Source organism: Aedes albopictus, chromosome 2 (genome assembly GCF_035046485.1).
Source record: "Aedes albopictus strain Foshan chromosome 2, AalbF5, whole genome shotgun sequence".
Taxonomy (NCBI): Eukaryota; Metazoa; Arthropoda; class Insecta; order Diptera; family Culicidae; genus Aedes; species Aedes albopictus.
In genome coordinates, this window is record NC_085137.1 from 4071713 (window position 1) to 4091352 (window position 19640).

General features: G+C 38.9%; 1 protein-coding gene across 1 annotated transcript in view; it reads right to left on the minus strand.

Moving 5' to 3' along the window:
- The window catches only part of LOC109411711 (ETV5-related protein Ets96B-like), a 51993-nt gene that overhangs the window by 11626 nt on the left and 20727 nt on the right, over positions 1-19640 (minus strand). Inside the window, exon 4 of the mRNA XM_019685282.3 lies at positions 11612-11749. Coding sequence (XP_019540827.2) covers positions 11612-11749 — 138 coding nt within the window. The remainder of the gene's footprint in view (positions 1-11611; positions 11750-19640) is intronic.

A 19640-nucleotide genomic window follows, 5' to 3' on the forward strand; every position in this document is an offset into this window, starting at 1 on the left:
AGATTTTTTGATAATCTAATGAACGGTTAGCAAGAAAATAGCCTTAGATCACATTAGAGACCAGCTGTTGTGTAGCAGAACGTTGGTTCATGTGAAAAATTAAATCGTGGCTTTGTTTAATGGCCTGATAAACATTAGGTATGAACAACAGTGACGAATAGGTCTAAGTTCTCATATATGAGAACAAAATATAGACAAAACTAAAGCGATCTCATCAAATCGTACCATTTCAGATTCCTAAGGTGTAAAGTTATAGCAGGATTGGTCAACGTTGAATGGAAAAATAAGAATTTGATCGCGTTAACAGAAGATGGTGGCTGTTTTAAGGAATTTTGAGCTCTAAAACTATGTAAAATAAGTGTATTTCGTATGGGAAATTTGTTTGGAGTCCGCCAGAGTATCCAAAATAGCGGTCCAAAGTCCAAGATAATGGGCCAGTATTCAAGTTAGTGTCTATTTTATAAGATTTTTACAAAATTTGTAATCAGAAAACCCAAGCTGTGCGCTGTTTCACAAGGTCTGCAATATGATTATAGTTTGAATGGGGAAGAATGCCGGTCTTCGTCCAAAACTGTTAACCAGAAAATCATAAACGACATGCCAAAATTCAATACGGCGACTATTTTATTTATAGTCCAAAAATGAATACCAGAACATCCAAGATGGTGTCTCAATGTTCAAGATGGCGGTTAGTTTAGTTGGGGTAGATATCCGGAGTCATAAAATGATGACCGGAAAATCTAAAATGACGTTTCAAAATTTTGCGGCTTCATGACACTTGTTTGGTTTGAGTTTTGGATCGTTGTCTTATATTTTCTGAATATTGGATGTTATGCTAATATAAAATGTATCCATATTGAGTAGATTTAGCAAGCAGTTTTCATTTTGTTTTTATGTCAATGTCATCAACATGTCGCTCGAGTTTTGTTGAAAGGATATTTTAAAGCACGAGAAAGGCACCATCACCGCTAGGTGGATTAATTAGGGTTTTTTAATTTTTGTTTTGGCTTGCGGCGCAACAGGGGCGCCCAGCGCACAGTTTGTACTTCGCACATCTGTGCTTCGTAAAGGTCATTAGGCCCCAAAGGTCGTTAGGACGAATAGGTCATTTGGCCAAACAGGTCATAAGACCGAAAAGGTCATTAGGTTGAAAAGGTAATTAGTCCGAATAGGTCATAAAACCGAATACATCATTAGGCTGAACATGTCATTAGGCAGAAAAGGTTATGGTCCAAAAATGCCGAACATGTCATAAGGCCAAATAGGTCATTAGGCCGAAAAGGTCATCAGGCTGAATAGGTCTAAAGACCGAAAAGGCAAGGGAAATGGTCATTAGGCCGAATAGATCACAAGGCCGAATTGATCATTGGGCCGAATAGGTCAAAATTCCGAAAAGATCGTTGAGCCAAAAGAGGTATGATAATAAGACCGTAGGTAGAGCCATACAGAAAAAGAAGAAGAAGGTGGAGCATTTTTCAGACGAATCTTTTAAAGAAATATATTGTAAACAGAGGTGTGTTAAAGTGTCCAAGGGATTTTTGTGAATTCATGTTTCGTTGTATTGTAATGTCATACCAAGGAAGTCCTTAATGTTAAACCTGGACACAACCTTACACAAAGTGTGAGTACTTAAGGATGTGTCGGTCATCGTTTATATGGAAAAATGAAAAAATCAATAGCATCCCCTCAGATCAAAGCTTTTTTGATCCCATTTCAGGACCCAATAAGTGTGCAAAATTTGGGCACGATCGGTTATGTCTACGTTTTGCGCATCGCGCTTGAAGTTTGTATGGGATTTTACATGGAAAAACATACTTTTTGCATTTCTCTCATGCCAAGCTCTAATTTTTCTAAAACCATATAACCGATAATATGAAAACATAGCACGCATACCAGGAACCTAAATATTATTGAACTTGCATGAACCTTAAATCTTTTTCCATAGGGTTTCAGCTTATAGTCTTAACTTTCAGAAAAGCCTTTGTTCAAAATATTCTATCGGTAAAAATTTAAATAAATCAAGTTTGAAGATTTTCTATCAAATGAGGTATATTCAGAGCATAATTTTGTTGATCATTCTGAACGGCAAACAACAAGGCATCGTGCGTGACCTGTCACATACCCGATGGTCTCTTCTTAGTTTTATAAACATTATATTCACTTGTCATTTCTCCGGCATATGTGTTACATGATCAGCCCAAGGGGGTCTGCCGTGGTTAATTAGCTCATTTTTTATTTTGTGGGCTTCGTGGTCATGTGGATAGTGGAGTTAAACGTTTAGGTGCATATATAGTAAGTCATGGAGTAAGACTCTGAAGAAACTTTTCGTGAAACGAAAAATTTCTAACTAGCTTCTGTATGTTGTCTGTTATATGGTGGTTATATGGTAGTATTCAGTCTGTTCAGCGTCTGGCAGAAGACGGTGTGAAATGCCAAAAAAAGAGTTTAGGTTCATGCAAGTTTGATAATACTTAGGTTCTTGGTATGCGTTTCTTTACGTTTCGGCAATGTTTCTTGTCATCTTCAAAGGGAAAATCTTTGTTCGTTCTGTGTCTGATGAACTAACTAAATGATTTGTTGAAAGAGTTTGTTGATTGCTTAGCCGAAAAATTCAACATTCAGTGCATCCAAAGAGTCGAACACTCAAACTGCCAGTTATACGATACGTTTATCAAAGCCTCCTCCAGAATTCCAATGTTAAGTACTTGGCGATTTACAATTTCGGATTTCGGCTTAGGCAGTCTTTGGTTTTGGCGTTGATTGTTTCTTATCTTCGCCGACGTTTCGGTCCTCGGATCGGACCTTCTTCAGGGCTTGATAATAATCAGCTGGTCTATTTATAAAAGCTTTTTAATAAAAATGGCCACAGCATGTTGAAACCCCATATTGGGAATTCATATTGTGTGTGACACCTTGATTCTATTTCGCACCATGATCATATATTACACCATCATTGTAATGACCAGGGATGGGACCATTCATTTGCAAAGAATTACATTCACTTGCTATTATCTCAGTTTAGAAGCATGCTATCGAAAAACAATGTATGGATGAATTTAACCTTGTAGTTTTATCTGAAAGTTTGTTGTCGAATAACATTGGGAGTCGCACACACATACCAAAGTCGTGAGCGAGCTATGAAGGCAACTCCCCAAGTAACACACTTGTCACAGAAGAGCCACGGCGGCGCCGGTTTTTGCTATGCAGAAGTCACTGTGACTTACTTCTAGCAAGTAAGTGTTTATTTGTTAGAAGTAAGTCACAGTGACTTTTGCACAACAAAAACCTGCGCCGCCGTAACTCTTCTGTGACAAGTGTGTTACTTGGGTCTCCACGCGGTGAATGTAAATTACATTCACGCCGTAGAGAGTTGCGTTTGCTGCCTTCTGTTGACTTAATATATTCTTCTACAAAGTTTCAGGTAAAACAAAAATGAAAAAGTGTTTCATACATTGATTTTTGCTGCGATGTTTCTGAAGCGAGTTAACAGCAAATGAATGTAAATGATTGCAAATGAATGATCCCATCTTTGGTAATGACCTAAACGCCCCACCCCACCACCCAACACTCCCCTCCCCCCTAGGCAAGATCCAGCATACGCTAGTGCAAGGACTTCCTCCGCCAAAGATGTGTAGATGAAGCACTTTCGCTCGGCGTCCTTCACTAGTACGAGTACGTCTGATGCAGCCCGCGCCAGCTCTCAGATACATGAGCTTAGCATATCGCCTGCAAGATCTCCAAGTACTCAGTAGCAAAAAAAAAAACCGAGCCGATTTTTCCTCCCAAAATCCGTCAAGTTCAGTCTTTTGTATCAATATTTTTGACTGAAAATTGCACCACTTCATCATCAGTTTATATTGACAATCTATGGTCCAAATTTCAAATTAATAGAAATTTCATATTTTGAATTGTGATAAGTTATGTGAAAAAAATACTATTGAAGAAATCCGTATTTTAGTGAAAAAAAATAAAGTTTTTACAGTAGCCAACATTTGAAATTCATACACAAAACTTAAGTTGACAATTAGACAATTGTCTATTCATTGACATATGTTTGTAACGGATTACGCGTAACACACTATGTGTTACGAGCAACCCCCTGAAGAAAGCGTTAGTTCTTGAAGCCGCCGCCTTTGGTGGGGCGCCACAGGTTTGTTTACGAAATTTCAGTCTGCTGGCCAATCTGCTACGTGCGGAAGCGAACTTTGTCGTGCGAAGATAAATTCGTGAGCGAAAAACGAGCATTTCCACATATTGTTCAATGGGTTTAGTGTTCTTTGTTAAATTTACAAGACGCACAAGTATGAAAAAACATTTAACCCATTTAAAACAACACTAAAGTCAATTAAATATGAATGTCGCACCTGCTCCAACAGAAAAAATCACTGTGTTTTCAGCCTTATGCAACCGCCGATTCAAATCAGCACCACGTCCAGCACCATATTTTTGGCTTCAATCCAGTTGTATGTGGATGACAGCCGTTTCATGGGGTTGGTTACGAGTGGGATGTCATATCATAAATAACTAATATAAAGAAATTTAAGTAAACGCGTCATACAATATTAATTGTTTATTAAAAACTTAGAACTGAACATAGAATGGAACGAATTGACGTCAGCTTTTCTGCTGCACTGGTGCTTCATTATGGTCAATACGAAGTGAAAACTGTGGGCATCCAAATAAGTACTTCAACTTTGACGATGGTTGTGGCCCAAATCACTGGATTACAATTATTCAAATTTCGACCACATCATTTCCTATATTTTCTGACGTTGCAGTGAAATTTTCATAAAGCAACTTCAATTTTTCACTAAAACTAGCTGTACCCGGCAAACTTTGTCTTGCCTACTGCGTTTTTTGACGTTTCAAGTTTCCATCCTAGACCAAGTCCCCGGTCATAAAACGTATGTAAGATCGATTTTCAAAAACTCTCAATTTTTCCATGTTTTTTGCCTCATAAACCTTCCTTGGGTGAAAACTAACAGAACAAAACTAAGACGATCAAAATCGGACCTTCCGTTCGCAAGTTATGCGCGGTCCCACGTATGCCACTGCATTTTTATATATATAGATACGTGGTTTTTGAAAATAATATGTTCAAAAATGACTTTTTGAACGATCGATTGCTCATCATCAATTTCATCCAAGTAAAAGGACGATAAGGATGACGTCACAAGTTGACGTCCAAAATTGAAGTTTACATTGTTAAATAGCGTGCCTCGTCTTCTGGTATACTGTGTGCTTCACCACACACACATTGCTGCAATCGTTAATGATTCTTAGTTGTTTTCCACCCAATTGTTAGCAGGACGATGGCATAACTTAAGCTAACCACGTAAATAAAGTCTGATGGAAAAAGCTGGCTGGTGTGGAAATCGCACTGGCGAATGTTCATGTTACTTAAAATATTAAACAAATATGGCAATTCACACCGTCTTCAGCCAGACGCTGGACAGACTGAGTATTACAATCATCATATAACCGACAACACACAGAAGCTAGTTGGGAATTTTTCGTTTCACGAAAACATATACATATACACCTAAACGTTTACCACCACTAACCGCATGACCACTAAGCAAACGAAATAGAAAAAATGAACTAATTAACCACGGCAGACCCCTTTGGGCTGGTCTTATAACACAGATGCCGGAGAAATGACAAGTGAATATAATGTTTATAAAACTAAGAAGTGACCATCGGGTATGTGACAGGTCACGCACGATGCCTTGTTGTTTGCAATTCGGGATGATATACAAAATTATGCTCTGAATATACCTCATTTGATAGAAAATCTTCAAACTTGATTTATTTAAATTTTTACCGACAGAATATTTTGAACAAAGGCTTTTCTGAAAGTTAAGACCATAAGCTGAAACCCTATGGAAAAAGGTTTTAGGTTCATGCAAGTTTGATAATATGTAGGTTCCTGGTATGCGTGATAGCCTAGGGTGCCCTGAAAAACTTTGTCGAAGATCACGAAGTGATCTGATGCTTATGAAAAAAGTAGTTGCGTTGGCATTTCTTGCCGAAACAGCATGATTTTGTTGCTATTGTTATTCTTTTACATGTTAAAACATAAACACATGAAAATGATTCAGAATCGCGCGCGAGTTTGCTCACGCAAGAGCGGTTCATGAGTGTGCTTTGAGTGTGATTTTACCAACACTGAACACATGCATGTGATTCGTTGGTTATAACTATTTTCACAAGCATCGAATCGCTTTGCGGTCTTCGACAAAATTTTTCAGAACATCCTAGGCTATCATTTTACAGTATCGGTTAAAAAGTATCAGACAAACTTTTTCAACTTCTGACAAACATGCAAAAAAGTATGTTTTCCCATACAAAATCCCATTCAAATTTCAATTGCAATGCACAAAGTGTAGGCGCAACCCATGGTGCTCAAATCTTGCACAGATACTCAGGACCCGAAACGGAACTAAAAAAGCTTTGATCTGAGAAAACGGTTAGTTAGCGTTGCAACTGTCGATAAATCAGCTAAAATCAATCTAACCATTGAAATCGTGCAATTATCTTGAAATTCATAACACCATTTCTAATTACCGTAACAGTGATGAAGGATGGTGTGTTGCAGCGTGAGGTCTACCATATGAAGTTTCGATCTAGCTATTTTTCTACCTGGTTACTTTATATGCAGAAACATTACAGAATCAAGATTCAGCGGGTTTGGTGATATAGTGGCTACAGCAGAAGGTGTGCAAAGGGTCCTGGGTACAATCACTGGCCCATTCGACGCACTTTACTTTGTATCTTTCCTTCTCATGTATATTCTATGTTCATAGCCATCGTATAAAACCAGAAACAGATTGAAAACTCCATTTCCCTATGACACTTTAAACAAACGACGTAACAACTAGTACGATTTTCTCGAAAAATTCATCGCTCAGTTTACGCTAACATCATCTGGTGACGATGTTCCACAAGTTATCAAGGGTATCGTGCACTGCTAATCGATGACCAGATGCAAAGAGATGGCAAAACGAGTATGAAGTAACTCGCAAACGCTTCTGTACACATCTGATAGTGCTGCCACACGTGCGCCCGAACAACCGACCCACACCAAACGGGTTGGTTGTAAAGGCTACGGCGCGAATGCTCGACACGCATAGATGCAACATTCGCATATGTTACTGACACTATATCAATAAAAGTTTCCTGCCGTCGATGCTTCGCGATAAACTGATCGACATCATCGGACACGCGATGAAAAGAAAGACTTAAGATGTTACCTAGACAACCAATTTGCACGTATAATGAAGTTTATGTTCATGTTATACGTACTTTTATACGGTAAAGTTACATCGCATAAGATGCAGTAAAAGTGCCTTATGCGTACAAAAGTGGAGGCGCTATACGTGCATTGCCGGGAAAATAATGACGCTATATGACTTGAAGCGATATCTTATGCGATGTATGGTATGCACTATTGCGACGTAATATAGCACCTTATGCGACTTAAAATATTCGAAATAAAAAAATCTTGTCACCTAAGTATCGAACTAATAACCTTTGGATTATCGAGCCGCACTTCACACTTAGCACCAAACACTACTTATGAAACACACTGATTAAATGTCATGACATTCTAACTCACCTCAGTGCTTGTTGGAATGCACTTGATTTCCGTGCGCTGTACGTGTTCAGCAGGCTCTTTGGAAATCAAAATGATGTAGCATGATTTCCCGCACAGTTACCACTTCTCCTCTCTTGCTAGCACCACCCATTGTTAATTATAGGGTCAACAAAACAAAAATGATGCCTTTTGTAACATATTTTGTAACCATAATGATGACTTTTCACTTTCTTTTAACTTTTTGGCACTCCAACAGCACCTCTTTCATTGTTATCACATATCACATCGCAATATGCCAACGTTAACGATTCTAGCTTATGCGAGTTTTTATGTACATTTGAACGAGTTTATTTTCACTTTTATGCGATTTAGTTTGTACACCAATGCGAGTTAAACTGACATAATTAGAAAAGCACCAAGCGAAGTCGTATAATCATCGCAGTACGCAATTATGCGAATTCAGTTGACACTTTGCAAGTTCACTCGAACGCTTTTGCGAATAAGCAAAGTTCGTCGCAACAAAACATCGGAATGCCATCTACTACGATGTAGTCATGCATTATAAAAGTTAATTTGCACTCTATATGATTTTACCAGATACATCGCAGTAAGTTCAAAAAATAACATAATATGCGATGAAAATTGTCCCTCAGCCGTACATATATGCGATAGTGACTTAAAATAGTACTTTATACGATGTACAGCGTGCATCCTTATGCGATTCCTGGTTGTCTGGGTAGTACAAACCAATAATGCTCAAAAATATTGTTTGACTCGATCAATTCTGATGTACTTCAGGTCTTAGCTGGAAAGCAACTGCTCAACGGCGAAAAGGAATAACCAAGAGGGCTGATCAGTGTCGAGTCTGTTCGTATGCAATTCGTACGGGAGGTTGATTTTTCTTCCCAACTGACTGTAAGGACTTGGCCGGCGCAATTTTTGATCAAAAATGTTGTGAGCTGCTTAAATTGTACTTTGAGAGTAAGTGCAGTGTCCCAGCTATTACTCATTTGGATCTCAGCGCAATCGATATAAGATCGGATTAATTACGGAGGAGTAACCATTGCACAATGGTCCGAATCCACGTTTTAGTAGGAAAAATTCTCCATCTCTGTTATCATTTAAGCTACTAGTACACAGGGTCAAATATTTGTCCAAAAAGAAACCAATGCTCAAACATATTGTTTGATTCGATCGAAATTTCATTAGTGTCAAACTGATGTTGTTTCTTAAGTTCTTTTCTTGTCAAATATTTGACCCTGTGTACTACAGGCCATAAGCACAGAAGTTGTTTGGAACTGTTTGCTACATCTTTTTACAAATTTTTTGATCAGGGTGGTCCCCGTCTTAAATCAAATCTCAATCTGGAATACAACTTTTTAATTTGATGCCATATGAGAACCAGTTCTTCAGCAAAGTTGTCGACAATGTTATTTTGAACAACTTTGCCAAAGACACGTTTACTGTAGCTCTTAATATAAACGCAGGTAATCAATTTGAAGTTTTGACTTAGGGTGATGCCTGCAAAAAGTGTTTTTTTGGCAATAACTTTTTTGTTTGATATGTTATGAAGATGTGATCTTCGGAACATTTGAAGTTCAAGTTATAACGCATATTTGAACTGAACATTGCATGTTACTAGGACTTGTCAAACAAATGTTATGGCTAATTTGGCTAAAAAATAACTCAGTCTAAAAATTGTTATATCTCATGGAGTTGGTAAGATATACAAGTTCTTTAAGGAGCATTTGAGCAACGTCACATATAAGGCCAAACTTGAAGCAAAACATACGAGAACGTTATTTTTTCAATTTGAATAAATCCACTTCCAAAATCCTCTTCAAAATCGAAAATCAACATATAACTCATACAACTCTCAGGATAGCGTCATGCTGTCTTCTGCAAAATTATAGGTTTTTACCACACCTACAAGTTTCCCGTACACGAGTTACAGGGGATGGCCAAAATGCTTGGGATAGGCAACTTTTTTTTCTCTCACAAAAAAGTTCAACAAGCTATAACTTTTCATAGAGCGCATCAAAAAATCTCAAATTTTGACTGTTTGTCAACATATTATGTGTGCATCATTGATACAAATTTGGGCTCGATTGATTAATTTTTCGCAAAGTTAGAACCGTTCAGGTAAAACACTATTTTTTAGACAACTCATTTTTAAGGTGTCATATCTTGGAAACCAGTGAACCGAATTGAATGAAATTTTGAACGTACACTAACAATATGTAAATGCTTCACAAACTATTAAAACATAGGTACTTTTTGAACGTTGAAAAAAGTTATCATGGATTGATACTTTTTGGATTTTTCTTGAAAAAATGTATTTTTTACATCAATGTTAATAAAATTTAGTGTTGATATCCAAAGATTTTCCACTTCTGTTCTCAAGTTATCTCTAATCAGATATATTGGAGCGTATTTAGATTGAAGGATGAACACATTTAGTAATTTTTGTGTGGTATTGTAAATTTGATTTATTTTCCTCTATATGGGTAAAAATTTCAACCCGGTATAATTTAATTCGCCGTGAGAAAATATTACATTTTATAACGTCGTATCAAGTATCAATATATTGTCGATAAACGGTAAAAAACCATTCAATTCGGTTCACTGGTTTCCGAGATATGACAGTTCAAAAATGAGTTGTGTTTAGTGTTTTAGCCGAACGGTTCTAACTTCACGAGAAATTAATCAATCGAGCCTAAATTTGTACCAATGATGCACACATAATAGATTGACAAACAGTCAAAATTTGAGATTTTTTGATGCACTCTATGAAAAGTTACAGCATGTTGAATTTTTTTGTGGGAGAAAAAAAGTTGCCTATCCCAAACATTTTGGCCCTATATTTGTAAAACGTGAAACAGAAGCTTAAAATTGATAACTAGATTCTTAGGAATACATGCTATGTTTTTTCTTAGAAATCAGAATAATTATAGGAATTCTTGAATAACAAACTATCAATTTCTAGCTTTTGTTTCAAGTTTTACAAAAAAGTTGTGTATGGGAAACTTTTAGGTAGCTATGTATTGACATATACAGTCAGTATAAGCTAAGCTAAGCTAGAAACATACCAGGATCAAGATTTGATATAAATTATTTTTTTGCCATTTTCTGCGTTTTATTTCAACCGATAGCAGATTCATCCGTTGAACAGAGCAATGTTTGTCAAGTGGCTAGGAAAATTCTACTCCCTAAATATTCAATTGTTGTCTTTCAATACCCGCTAATCCACTGGCAATCAGATCAAGTTATTGATATTGTAAAAAAAAACGCGACTTTCGCGGATGGAATATGTAAAACTGCTCAAATGTACGGCAGATGAATATTAAATCGTCCACCACGAAATCCACTCTTGAAAGGTGACGCAGCGAACCGTGTGACAAGATCATGACTTTTCACTCCGCAAGAATGAGGGCGATGTCGACGGCGACAACAGTGGCAATTTTATTTTCATTAATCGAAATTGAATTTGTCATTTTCGGGTACGGTTCTTCTTGGGTGGGTGGTGGGGGTAAACATTTTTCCCCGCAACAACGCAAAAAATAAACAAGGGGACGAGTGTATTGGATTTCACCACAAAAGACGACAAATGCGGGAGTGACAAGTATATCGTGTGGTAGTAGGCTATGAGAGCTCCGTATACGGAGGAAGGTACCAACAAGTGGCAGGAGGCTATGCTTCGATTGTGCAAACGAAGAAAAGAATCACATTTTCAACATATTTCTTTGGCAAGGACGGATCCGACGGATGGCATGGCAGGTACCGTCGGTCGAAGCAGGATGTTTCTTGAGTTTCCACATTTTCCCAGAGGGTGTAAAATTAAATTATGCGGCAATTTTGATTTGAGATTATTCAATAGGTGCAGCGTGAGCGGCGAGTGTGGGAATTTCTGACTTCACAATTTGGCAGTCAATTTTGTGGCGCGTTTCCGCAGGAAGAGCGACAAAAAAGAGGGAAAATCGCGCTATGTTTACTTTTCTTATAAGAAGCACTTACCGTCGCTTGGCTCGCGTTTCACCAGCTGGGGTGGCGTCGACAGGCGATAGCAGTAGGCGGCGGCGGCGGCTGCCGGGTGCGTCGAAGGGGTTGTCGCGAAATCGAAGAATGCCGAGCGTTCGTTTCGGAGGGTTTTACCTGGAAATGAGAAATTGTTGTGAAAAGATGATAGTGATGGAATCAAATGTTCGAATGATGGCTAGATTAAACTTCCTTCTTTGGATTGGGGTGCCGTTGGTACTTCATCAAATAATAAATACGTTTTGCTCAATTTCTTCTGAGGTATAAAACAGAAGAACACCACCCACAGTGTTTGCTCACCGTGCATAAGCACATGTATTGGAAAATCTGAATCAAATTTACTCTTCCATCATAGGAATCCCATAACGTTGAAACCAGAATTCCAACTTGTGGCGTTTAAAATCAGTTCAATTTATCATTATTAAGCCCGTAGGGCACCAACAACATGCTGAAAATGTTTTATATCAATATTGGTCTTTTGTATTAGCGCTACCATAACATAGCAGTCGCTTGTTCGTAATACAGATAGTCAGCCTCGTTTGGTTTCTCAGCATTACAGGGTATACAACCAGTACATCAGGAGTGTGATCAAATATTGGCTTTTACCGGGAATGCTAGTAGAATAAATGGCTTTGGTAAATATTTTACCTCTGTGTTGATAACAATTTTATTAACTTTTTCAAGTTGGTGTTTTTTTTTTAATGAGACAGCATGAAATGCACTAGCGTGCACAGCACAGTTTTTCATTCAATGGTAGCTAAATAGAGTCCAAGAGGTTAAATTTTAAGTCTCCTTCCCAAGTTTTATATTCAATGGTTTTATTTATTATTTTTAACTATCAATTTAGAAAGAGAGAAAAGTCTCTTTGAGTGATTTCAAAATTTTTGTATTGGAATCGTTTTAAAAAAGGCACACAATCTTTTTATCCTTGGGGGCGTCCATAAATGACGTATCTTTTTTAAGCGATTCTCAATACCTTCTCCCCCCCTCGTAGCATTTCGTCGCAAATTTAGTAACGCCCCCTTATAAATGACGTAGCTTGTTAAACAACCCCCCTCATCAACAAATTTTTTATGTAGAAAAGCAAAAAAAAAACTCGAAAATTAGCTATGATTTCAGTTCTAACATGTATGACTACAGAATATTATGAAAACACAACAAGAGCAAGAACATGTTGTCAGGTTCAGATCGCTGACATCAAGGCCATAGGTGCAACCCATCGTTCTGCTTGATGCCCAAGAACCGGAAATTGATGCTCCCAATAGGACAGATCGGTGGAGTACTAGATTTGTAGTAATGAGCTGAATTTTAGTATGGTGAGAAGGTCAATTATCCGTTTCTGCAATGAAATGGTGCAAAAACCGTTGGTATTATGATTCCTTGCCTAATTTGATGCTGTTTGAGCAAAACGTTGGGTAACAATGTTGTTGTTTTCTTCATTTCTTGCAACATAAACAATAGACCTGTTCACTTTGAAACTTTTTTTCTCCGATTCTCCATGACACATCAAATTATCAATCCACACGTAAAACCAAGTCTTCAGTCCAAAATTGGGCCAAATTGATGAAGATTTAAAGGTGTATCAAATCGATTTTGTGTTTTTTTTAGCCGTTTTCACAGAAATTTACTCAGAAATTCACAAAATTGCTCCGAAAAGATGCCGGAAATACCGTTAAGATATAGTTAGAACAATACTCTACAACTTTGTCGAAGACACTACGGTGTTTAAATTACGTATTTCGAAGTTATTCAACAATTTTAGTTAAAAAATCACGGAAAAACACGATATTTTTACGATTTTACATATAAAAGTCATGTAATTTTACATTGTTTTAGGTGACTAAATTAATTAGCGATTACTTCTTTGTATAACGAACATTTCGTCCATACATCGTTTTTGTGTAGGAATTCGTTTTCATTGACTAATTATCAAAAGTATATCACGTTGATACTAAAAATCGCACAGAGTTACCAGCACGAATTAAAACAAAGTTACCCATGATTAAGACGTCATGCCATCGTATTCTAATGTCTTTTGATTTAAATATCAGAAATGGTGCAGATGATAAGGCTCGAGCTTGCGGATCAGAAGGTCCCAGGTTCAAGCTCAAATACATGATAATTTTTTTTTCTTTTTTTGTAGCAGTTAGGATGATGAATCTGCCATGACTTACACGCAATCTCCCAAAGAATAATGATCGGGACCTACCAATTAAGCCCATTCCAGGACTACCTAGATATTTAGTTTAAACTTGTTGACAATAAATCGTGTCGACGAGATCAGCTGGGCGAAATATTGAGCATCTGTTTGATAATGATCAATTTAGCTAAAACAATTCAATACGATGATGGAACTGCTTCAGGATGCAACATTTTACAGACAACTGTGGGTGAAGCTTACTTGTTATCTATCTACCCATAAATCAGCACAACTACACGATGAAGGGAAACTTCATTCTTACTATGCATTCTACGGTTCCGAAACAATGCTATGATGCCAAATTGCAATGAGTGCAATGCGTAGTTTCATCAACTTATAGCAGGATCGAGACGCAAAAAAAAATGCTATTCCAGGACTCGAACCTTGAATCTTCGAATCCACAATCTCATGCTCAACCAACTGCACCAAATTTAAACTGATGCAGATGAGACAAAGAAGTGTAATGACGTTTAAATCATGGGTAACTTTGTTTTATTTTATGCTGGCAACTCTGTACAATTTTTAGTATCAACGTGACAAGCTTTTGATAATTAGTCAATGAAAACGAATTTCTACACTAAAATGATGTATGAACGAAATGTTCGTAACACATAGGAGCAATAGCTCATAAAAGTAGTCACCTAAAACAATGCAAAACTACATGACTTTTACATGAAATATCGTAAAAATAATGTATTTTTTGGTGATTTTTTAACGAAAATTGTTGAATAACTTTGAAATACGCAATTTAAACACCGTAGTGTCTTCGGCAAAGTTGTAGAGTATTGTTCTAACTATATTTTAACGGTATTTTCGGTACCTTTTTGGTGCTATTTTCTGGATATTGAAGTACATTTTTGTGAAAATGCTCGAAAAAACACAAAATCGATTTGATACACCTCTAAACCTTTATCAATTTGGCTCAATTTTGGACTGAAGCCTTGTTTTTGCATGTGGATTGATAATTTGATGTGACACAGGTAGGTCAAAAGAAGTGAACAGGTCTAATAAATAACATAGTTTTCCAAAGTTTTGCTCAAACAGCATCAATTTAGGCAAGGAATCCTAATACCCACGCTTTTAGCACCATTTCATTGCAGAAACGGAGAGTTGACCTTCTCACCATACAAAAATTCAGCTCATTACTACAAATCTAGTACTACACCGAACGTGCCCCATACAGTTCAATATACCATATTAGCCAAGGAGCTCTTCCGAAGATATTTGTTTGCTCACTAATAAATCTGTATAGAATATTAAATTGGTTTCATTTGAATAAAATCCACCACGACAATCGAAGGGCCCTGCAGGATTGTCTTCTAAAAGTCATTTTGGTATTCCTCAAGGAGTTTCTTTTAGGATTTCCATTTTTGAGAATTCCTCCAAGAATTTTCTGTGAGATTCCGTTTGAGAATTCTTCCTTCTTGTATTCCTTCAAGGGTTCCTTCAGAGATGCCTCCAAGAATTCCTTCCGGAATTCCTTCTTAGATTCCTCCAAAAGTTCCTCCTAAGATTTCTCCAGATGTTTTTTTCTAAGTTTATCCATGGTTTCCTCCAGGAGTTCTTACAAGGTTTTCTTCTCCTCTCTTCCACCAACAGTTTCTTCGGACATCTCTTCAGGGATTTTAACCGGAATTTCTTATGAGATTCCATCAGAACTTCTTTCTGGTTTCCTTTTCGGGATTCTTCCAGGAGTTCCTTCTTGGTTTCCTTCAGGTATTCACTCAAATATTCATTCCGAGATCTCTGCAGGAAACCCCTCCGGCATTCATTCAAAACCTTCCTAGGAGTTGCTTCTGGGAATCCTCCAGAAGTTTTTTTTCGAAATCCTTCATGAATTCTTTCCTGGATTCTTCTGGGAGTTTGTTCTGGGATTCCTCGAGGACTTCCTCCTAGGATTTATCCAGGGTTTTTTTTTCCTGGGACTCCCCCAGGAACTTTTTCCGGTATCTTTCCATTCACTCCTTCCAGGACTCCTCCAGGATCTCTTAGAATTCCGCGAGGAATCCCTTGACGGATTACTTCCATAGTTCCTGGAATTCCCCCAGGATTTTCTTTCTTAGATTTCACCAGGAGTTATATCCAGATAATCTTCCGAGATTCCCCAAAAGTTATTTCCGGGATTCCTTCAGAAATTGCTTTGCGGATTCTTTCACAAATTTCTTCCGTGTTTTCTTCAGAAATTCCTGGTTCAATTCTGAGATTCTACAAATATCTCACTCTGAGATTCTTCCAGGAGTTATTCAAGACTTCTCAAAACGTTCCATCTAGAATTGCTCCAGGAACTCTTCACAGGATTTCTTTTGGAATTTCTCTATGATTTCCTTTCAAGATTTTTCCAGGGGTTCCTTTTAAAATTCTTCTGGAAGTTCCTTCAATGATTCCTTCAGAGATTTCTCCACATCCTTTGGATTGTTTTCAAAGTTTTTTTTTCTCTGGGATGCCCAGTAGGAATTCCTGTGGAAATGTTATCCTTTTTCTGTTGGGGACACCTATAAAGAACTCGATTTGAAATTCCTTACAAAGCTGCTAAAGCTGCTAGAAACAGAACCAGCTGAATAACAGTTTCTTAAACTAAAGTTTGCTTAAGTGTAGTTTGCTCCACTCTTGTACAGCCAAAATGTTTGTTGGGAAGTCTCTTAAAGACATTTTTGAAGGAATTCTTCGAGGAAATCTTTTCATTCATTTACTTAGGCCAGTAGTACACAGGGTCAAATATTTGACAAGGAAAGAACTCAAGAAACAACATCAGTTTGACACTAATGAAAATTCGATCGAGTCAAACAAGATGTTTGAGCATTGGTTTCTTTTCGGACAAATATTTGACCCTGTGTACTAGCAGCTTTAGTTAACATCAAGTTCATGATAATACTGAATCAACAATTTGCCGCCATAATACTCGATTTGCAGCTGCAGCTCTCCAACGTCGGTCACGCCCAACACTCGCCAGATCACGCTCCACCTGGTCCGCCCATCGTGCTCTCTGCGCTCCACGCCTTCTTGTACCAACCGGATGGTTAGCAAACACCAACTTTGCAGGGTTGTTGTCCGGCATTCTTGCAACATGCCCTGCCCATCGTATCCTTCCGGCTTTGGCAACTTTCTGGATGCTGGGTTCGACGTAAAGTGCAGCGAGCTCGTGGTTCATCCTTCTCCGCCACACACCGTTCTCCTGCACACCGCCGAAGATCGTCCTTAGCACCCGTCGCTCGCAAACTCCAAGTGCTTGCAGGTCCTCCTCGAGCATAGTCCATGTCTCGTGTCTGTAGAGGACCACCGGTCTTATTAACGTCTTGTACACGGTACATTTGGTGCGGGGGTGAATCTTTTTTGACCGCAGTTTCTTCTGGAGCCCATAGTAGGCACGACTTCCACTGATGATGCGCCTTCGTATTTCACGGCTCACGTTATTGTCAGCCGTTAGAAAGGAACCAAGGTAGATGAATTCTTCTACCACCTCGAAAGTATCCCCGTCTATCGTAACATTGCTGCCAAGGCTTGTCCTGTCTCGCTCAGTCCCACCTACCAGCATGTACTTTGTCTTAGCCGCATTCACCACCAGTCCGACCTTTGCTGCTTCGCGTTTCAGGCGGGTGTACAGTTCTGCCACCGTTCCAAATATTCTAGCAATAATATCCATGTCATCCGCAAAACAGACAAATTGGCTGGATTTCGTGAAGATCGTACCCCGGCTGTTAAGCCCGGCTCGTCGCATTACACCTTCCAGGGCGATGTTGAAGAGTAGGCATGAGAGTCCATCACCTTGTCGCAGTCCCCGGCGAGATTCGAATGAACTGGATAGTTCACCCGAAACCCTTACGCAGTTTTGTACACCGTCCATCTTTGCTTTAATCAGTCTAGTCAGCTTCCCAGGAAAGCCGTTTTCGTCCATGATTCTCCATAGCTCTGCGCGGTTGATACTGTCGTATGCCGCTTTGAAGTCGATGAACAGGTGGTGCGTTGGGACCTGGTGTTCACGGCATTTCTGGAGGATTTGTCGTACGGTCAAGATCTGGTCCGTTGTCGACCGACCGTCGATGAAACCGGCTTGGTAACTTCCCACAAACTCATTTACTTTAGGTGAAAGACGACGGAAGATGATCTGGGCGTAGGCGGCGTAGGATGTAGGCGGCATTCAAAATGGTGATCGCTCGAAAGTTCTCACACATTAACTTGTCGCCTTTCTTGTGGATGGGACAGATTATCCCTCCCTTCGTTCCACTCCGGTACATGATAGGTCCTGACGTCGATAATGTCGGAGAAGTGCCGTCCATCAATCAGAACGTGGTCGATTTGCGATTCCGTTTGTTATGGTGATCTCCAGGTGTAACAAAATGGGCGGCTCTGCTGAAAGAAAGTGTTACCAATGACCATATTCTTGGAGGCGGCGAAATTGATGAGGCGTAGGCAATTTTTATTCGTCAGCAGCTGGTGAGTGTTGAACTTTTCAATCGTCGGTCTGAAATCCGCCTCCTGACCTACCTGAGCGTTTAGGTCTCCTATGATGATCTCGACGTCGTGGTTTGGACAGGGGTTATACTCGCGTTCGAGCTGGGCGTAAAATGCGTCTTTGTCATCATCAGTGCTTCTGGAGTGAGGGCTGTGCACTAGGGTGGGTCGACGTTGTATAGGAAAATTAAAAATTGATCAGATTCAATCAGATCAAAGTTTTTGAGAAACCCTTTGAGGTCCCAAACAATTGTTCAAAATTTGGGCATGATTAATGTAGCCTACATTTTGCGCATCACTCATACATTTCACGCATCACATCGATTGAAGTTTAGTTTGTATGGGATTTTACATGAAAAAACATACGTTTTCGTATTTTTCTTGAAAAAATCTCAAAATTGTCCTACATGTACCATATAACTGCTAATGTAAAAGTATAGCCCAGGATGTGTCGAAAAACTTTGTCAAAAACCTCAAAGTGACCCGATGCATGTGGAAAAAGATATACTCTTGTCAATTCTGACCAAAAATTGAGAATTTATTATTGATGGCATTCATTGCATGGAAAGGATGTAATTTGTACATCTCTTTTACGATGCGACTGATGTGCAGCGAATGATGTGATATCAACAAGACCTACCCTGATTGGCATCGGCAAGTGTCAACAAGCCGGGGTCCGTGGTGTAGTGGCTGCACGTTCACTTCATAGGGTGATGGTCGTGGGTTCGATCCCAGCCCCCGCACTTGCAATTTTTCGTCAGTTGCTCTATCCCCCGAGAGCGGCTGACACTTGACCTTCTTCTGAACATATGCTCTAACGGACTACCGTCTTACCCCGCTGGTTCGACACGCTTTAATACGACACTTTTTAATTCGTACCCCGCTTATTCGACAAATGTCGAATTAAAAAGTGTTCAAATGTCACAGCGATGTACACTGTAAATGCAAAACAGTTTGATATTGCGCTTATACTCGCATCAGCGGCAGCTCCTCCTGCAGCCACTAATTCCGGAAGTTCTGAGTTGGTGCTATTCGACATCCAAACCGCCTGGCGACCAACCGGAATGAACTGGGGATGGCAATCGTAGAAAGAACGAGCTTTTCATCCGCACCGCCGCAATATCTGTTGAAACTATGTTTCATAACAAACCCGGAATTCAAAACAAAAACAAAAATAGAGTTGCCAAATATCAATGAGCATGGTGATGTAGGGTGACCAGTTTGTCGAATTAAAAGTTTACCCCGGTTATTCGACAACAGTCGGTGTCGTATTAGCGGGGTAATACAGTACTGTGCACGATTATTATGCTGATGTTAAAGCATTCTTCTCTTGCTGATTTTTTGGTGCTTTTCTTTTTA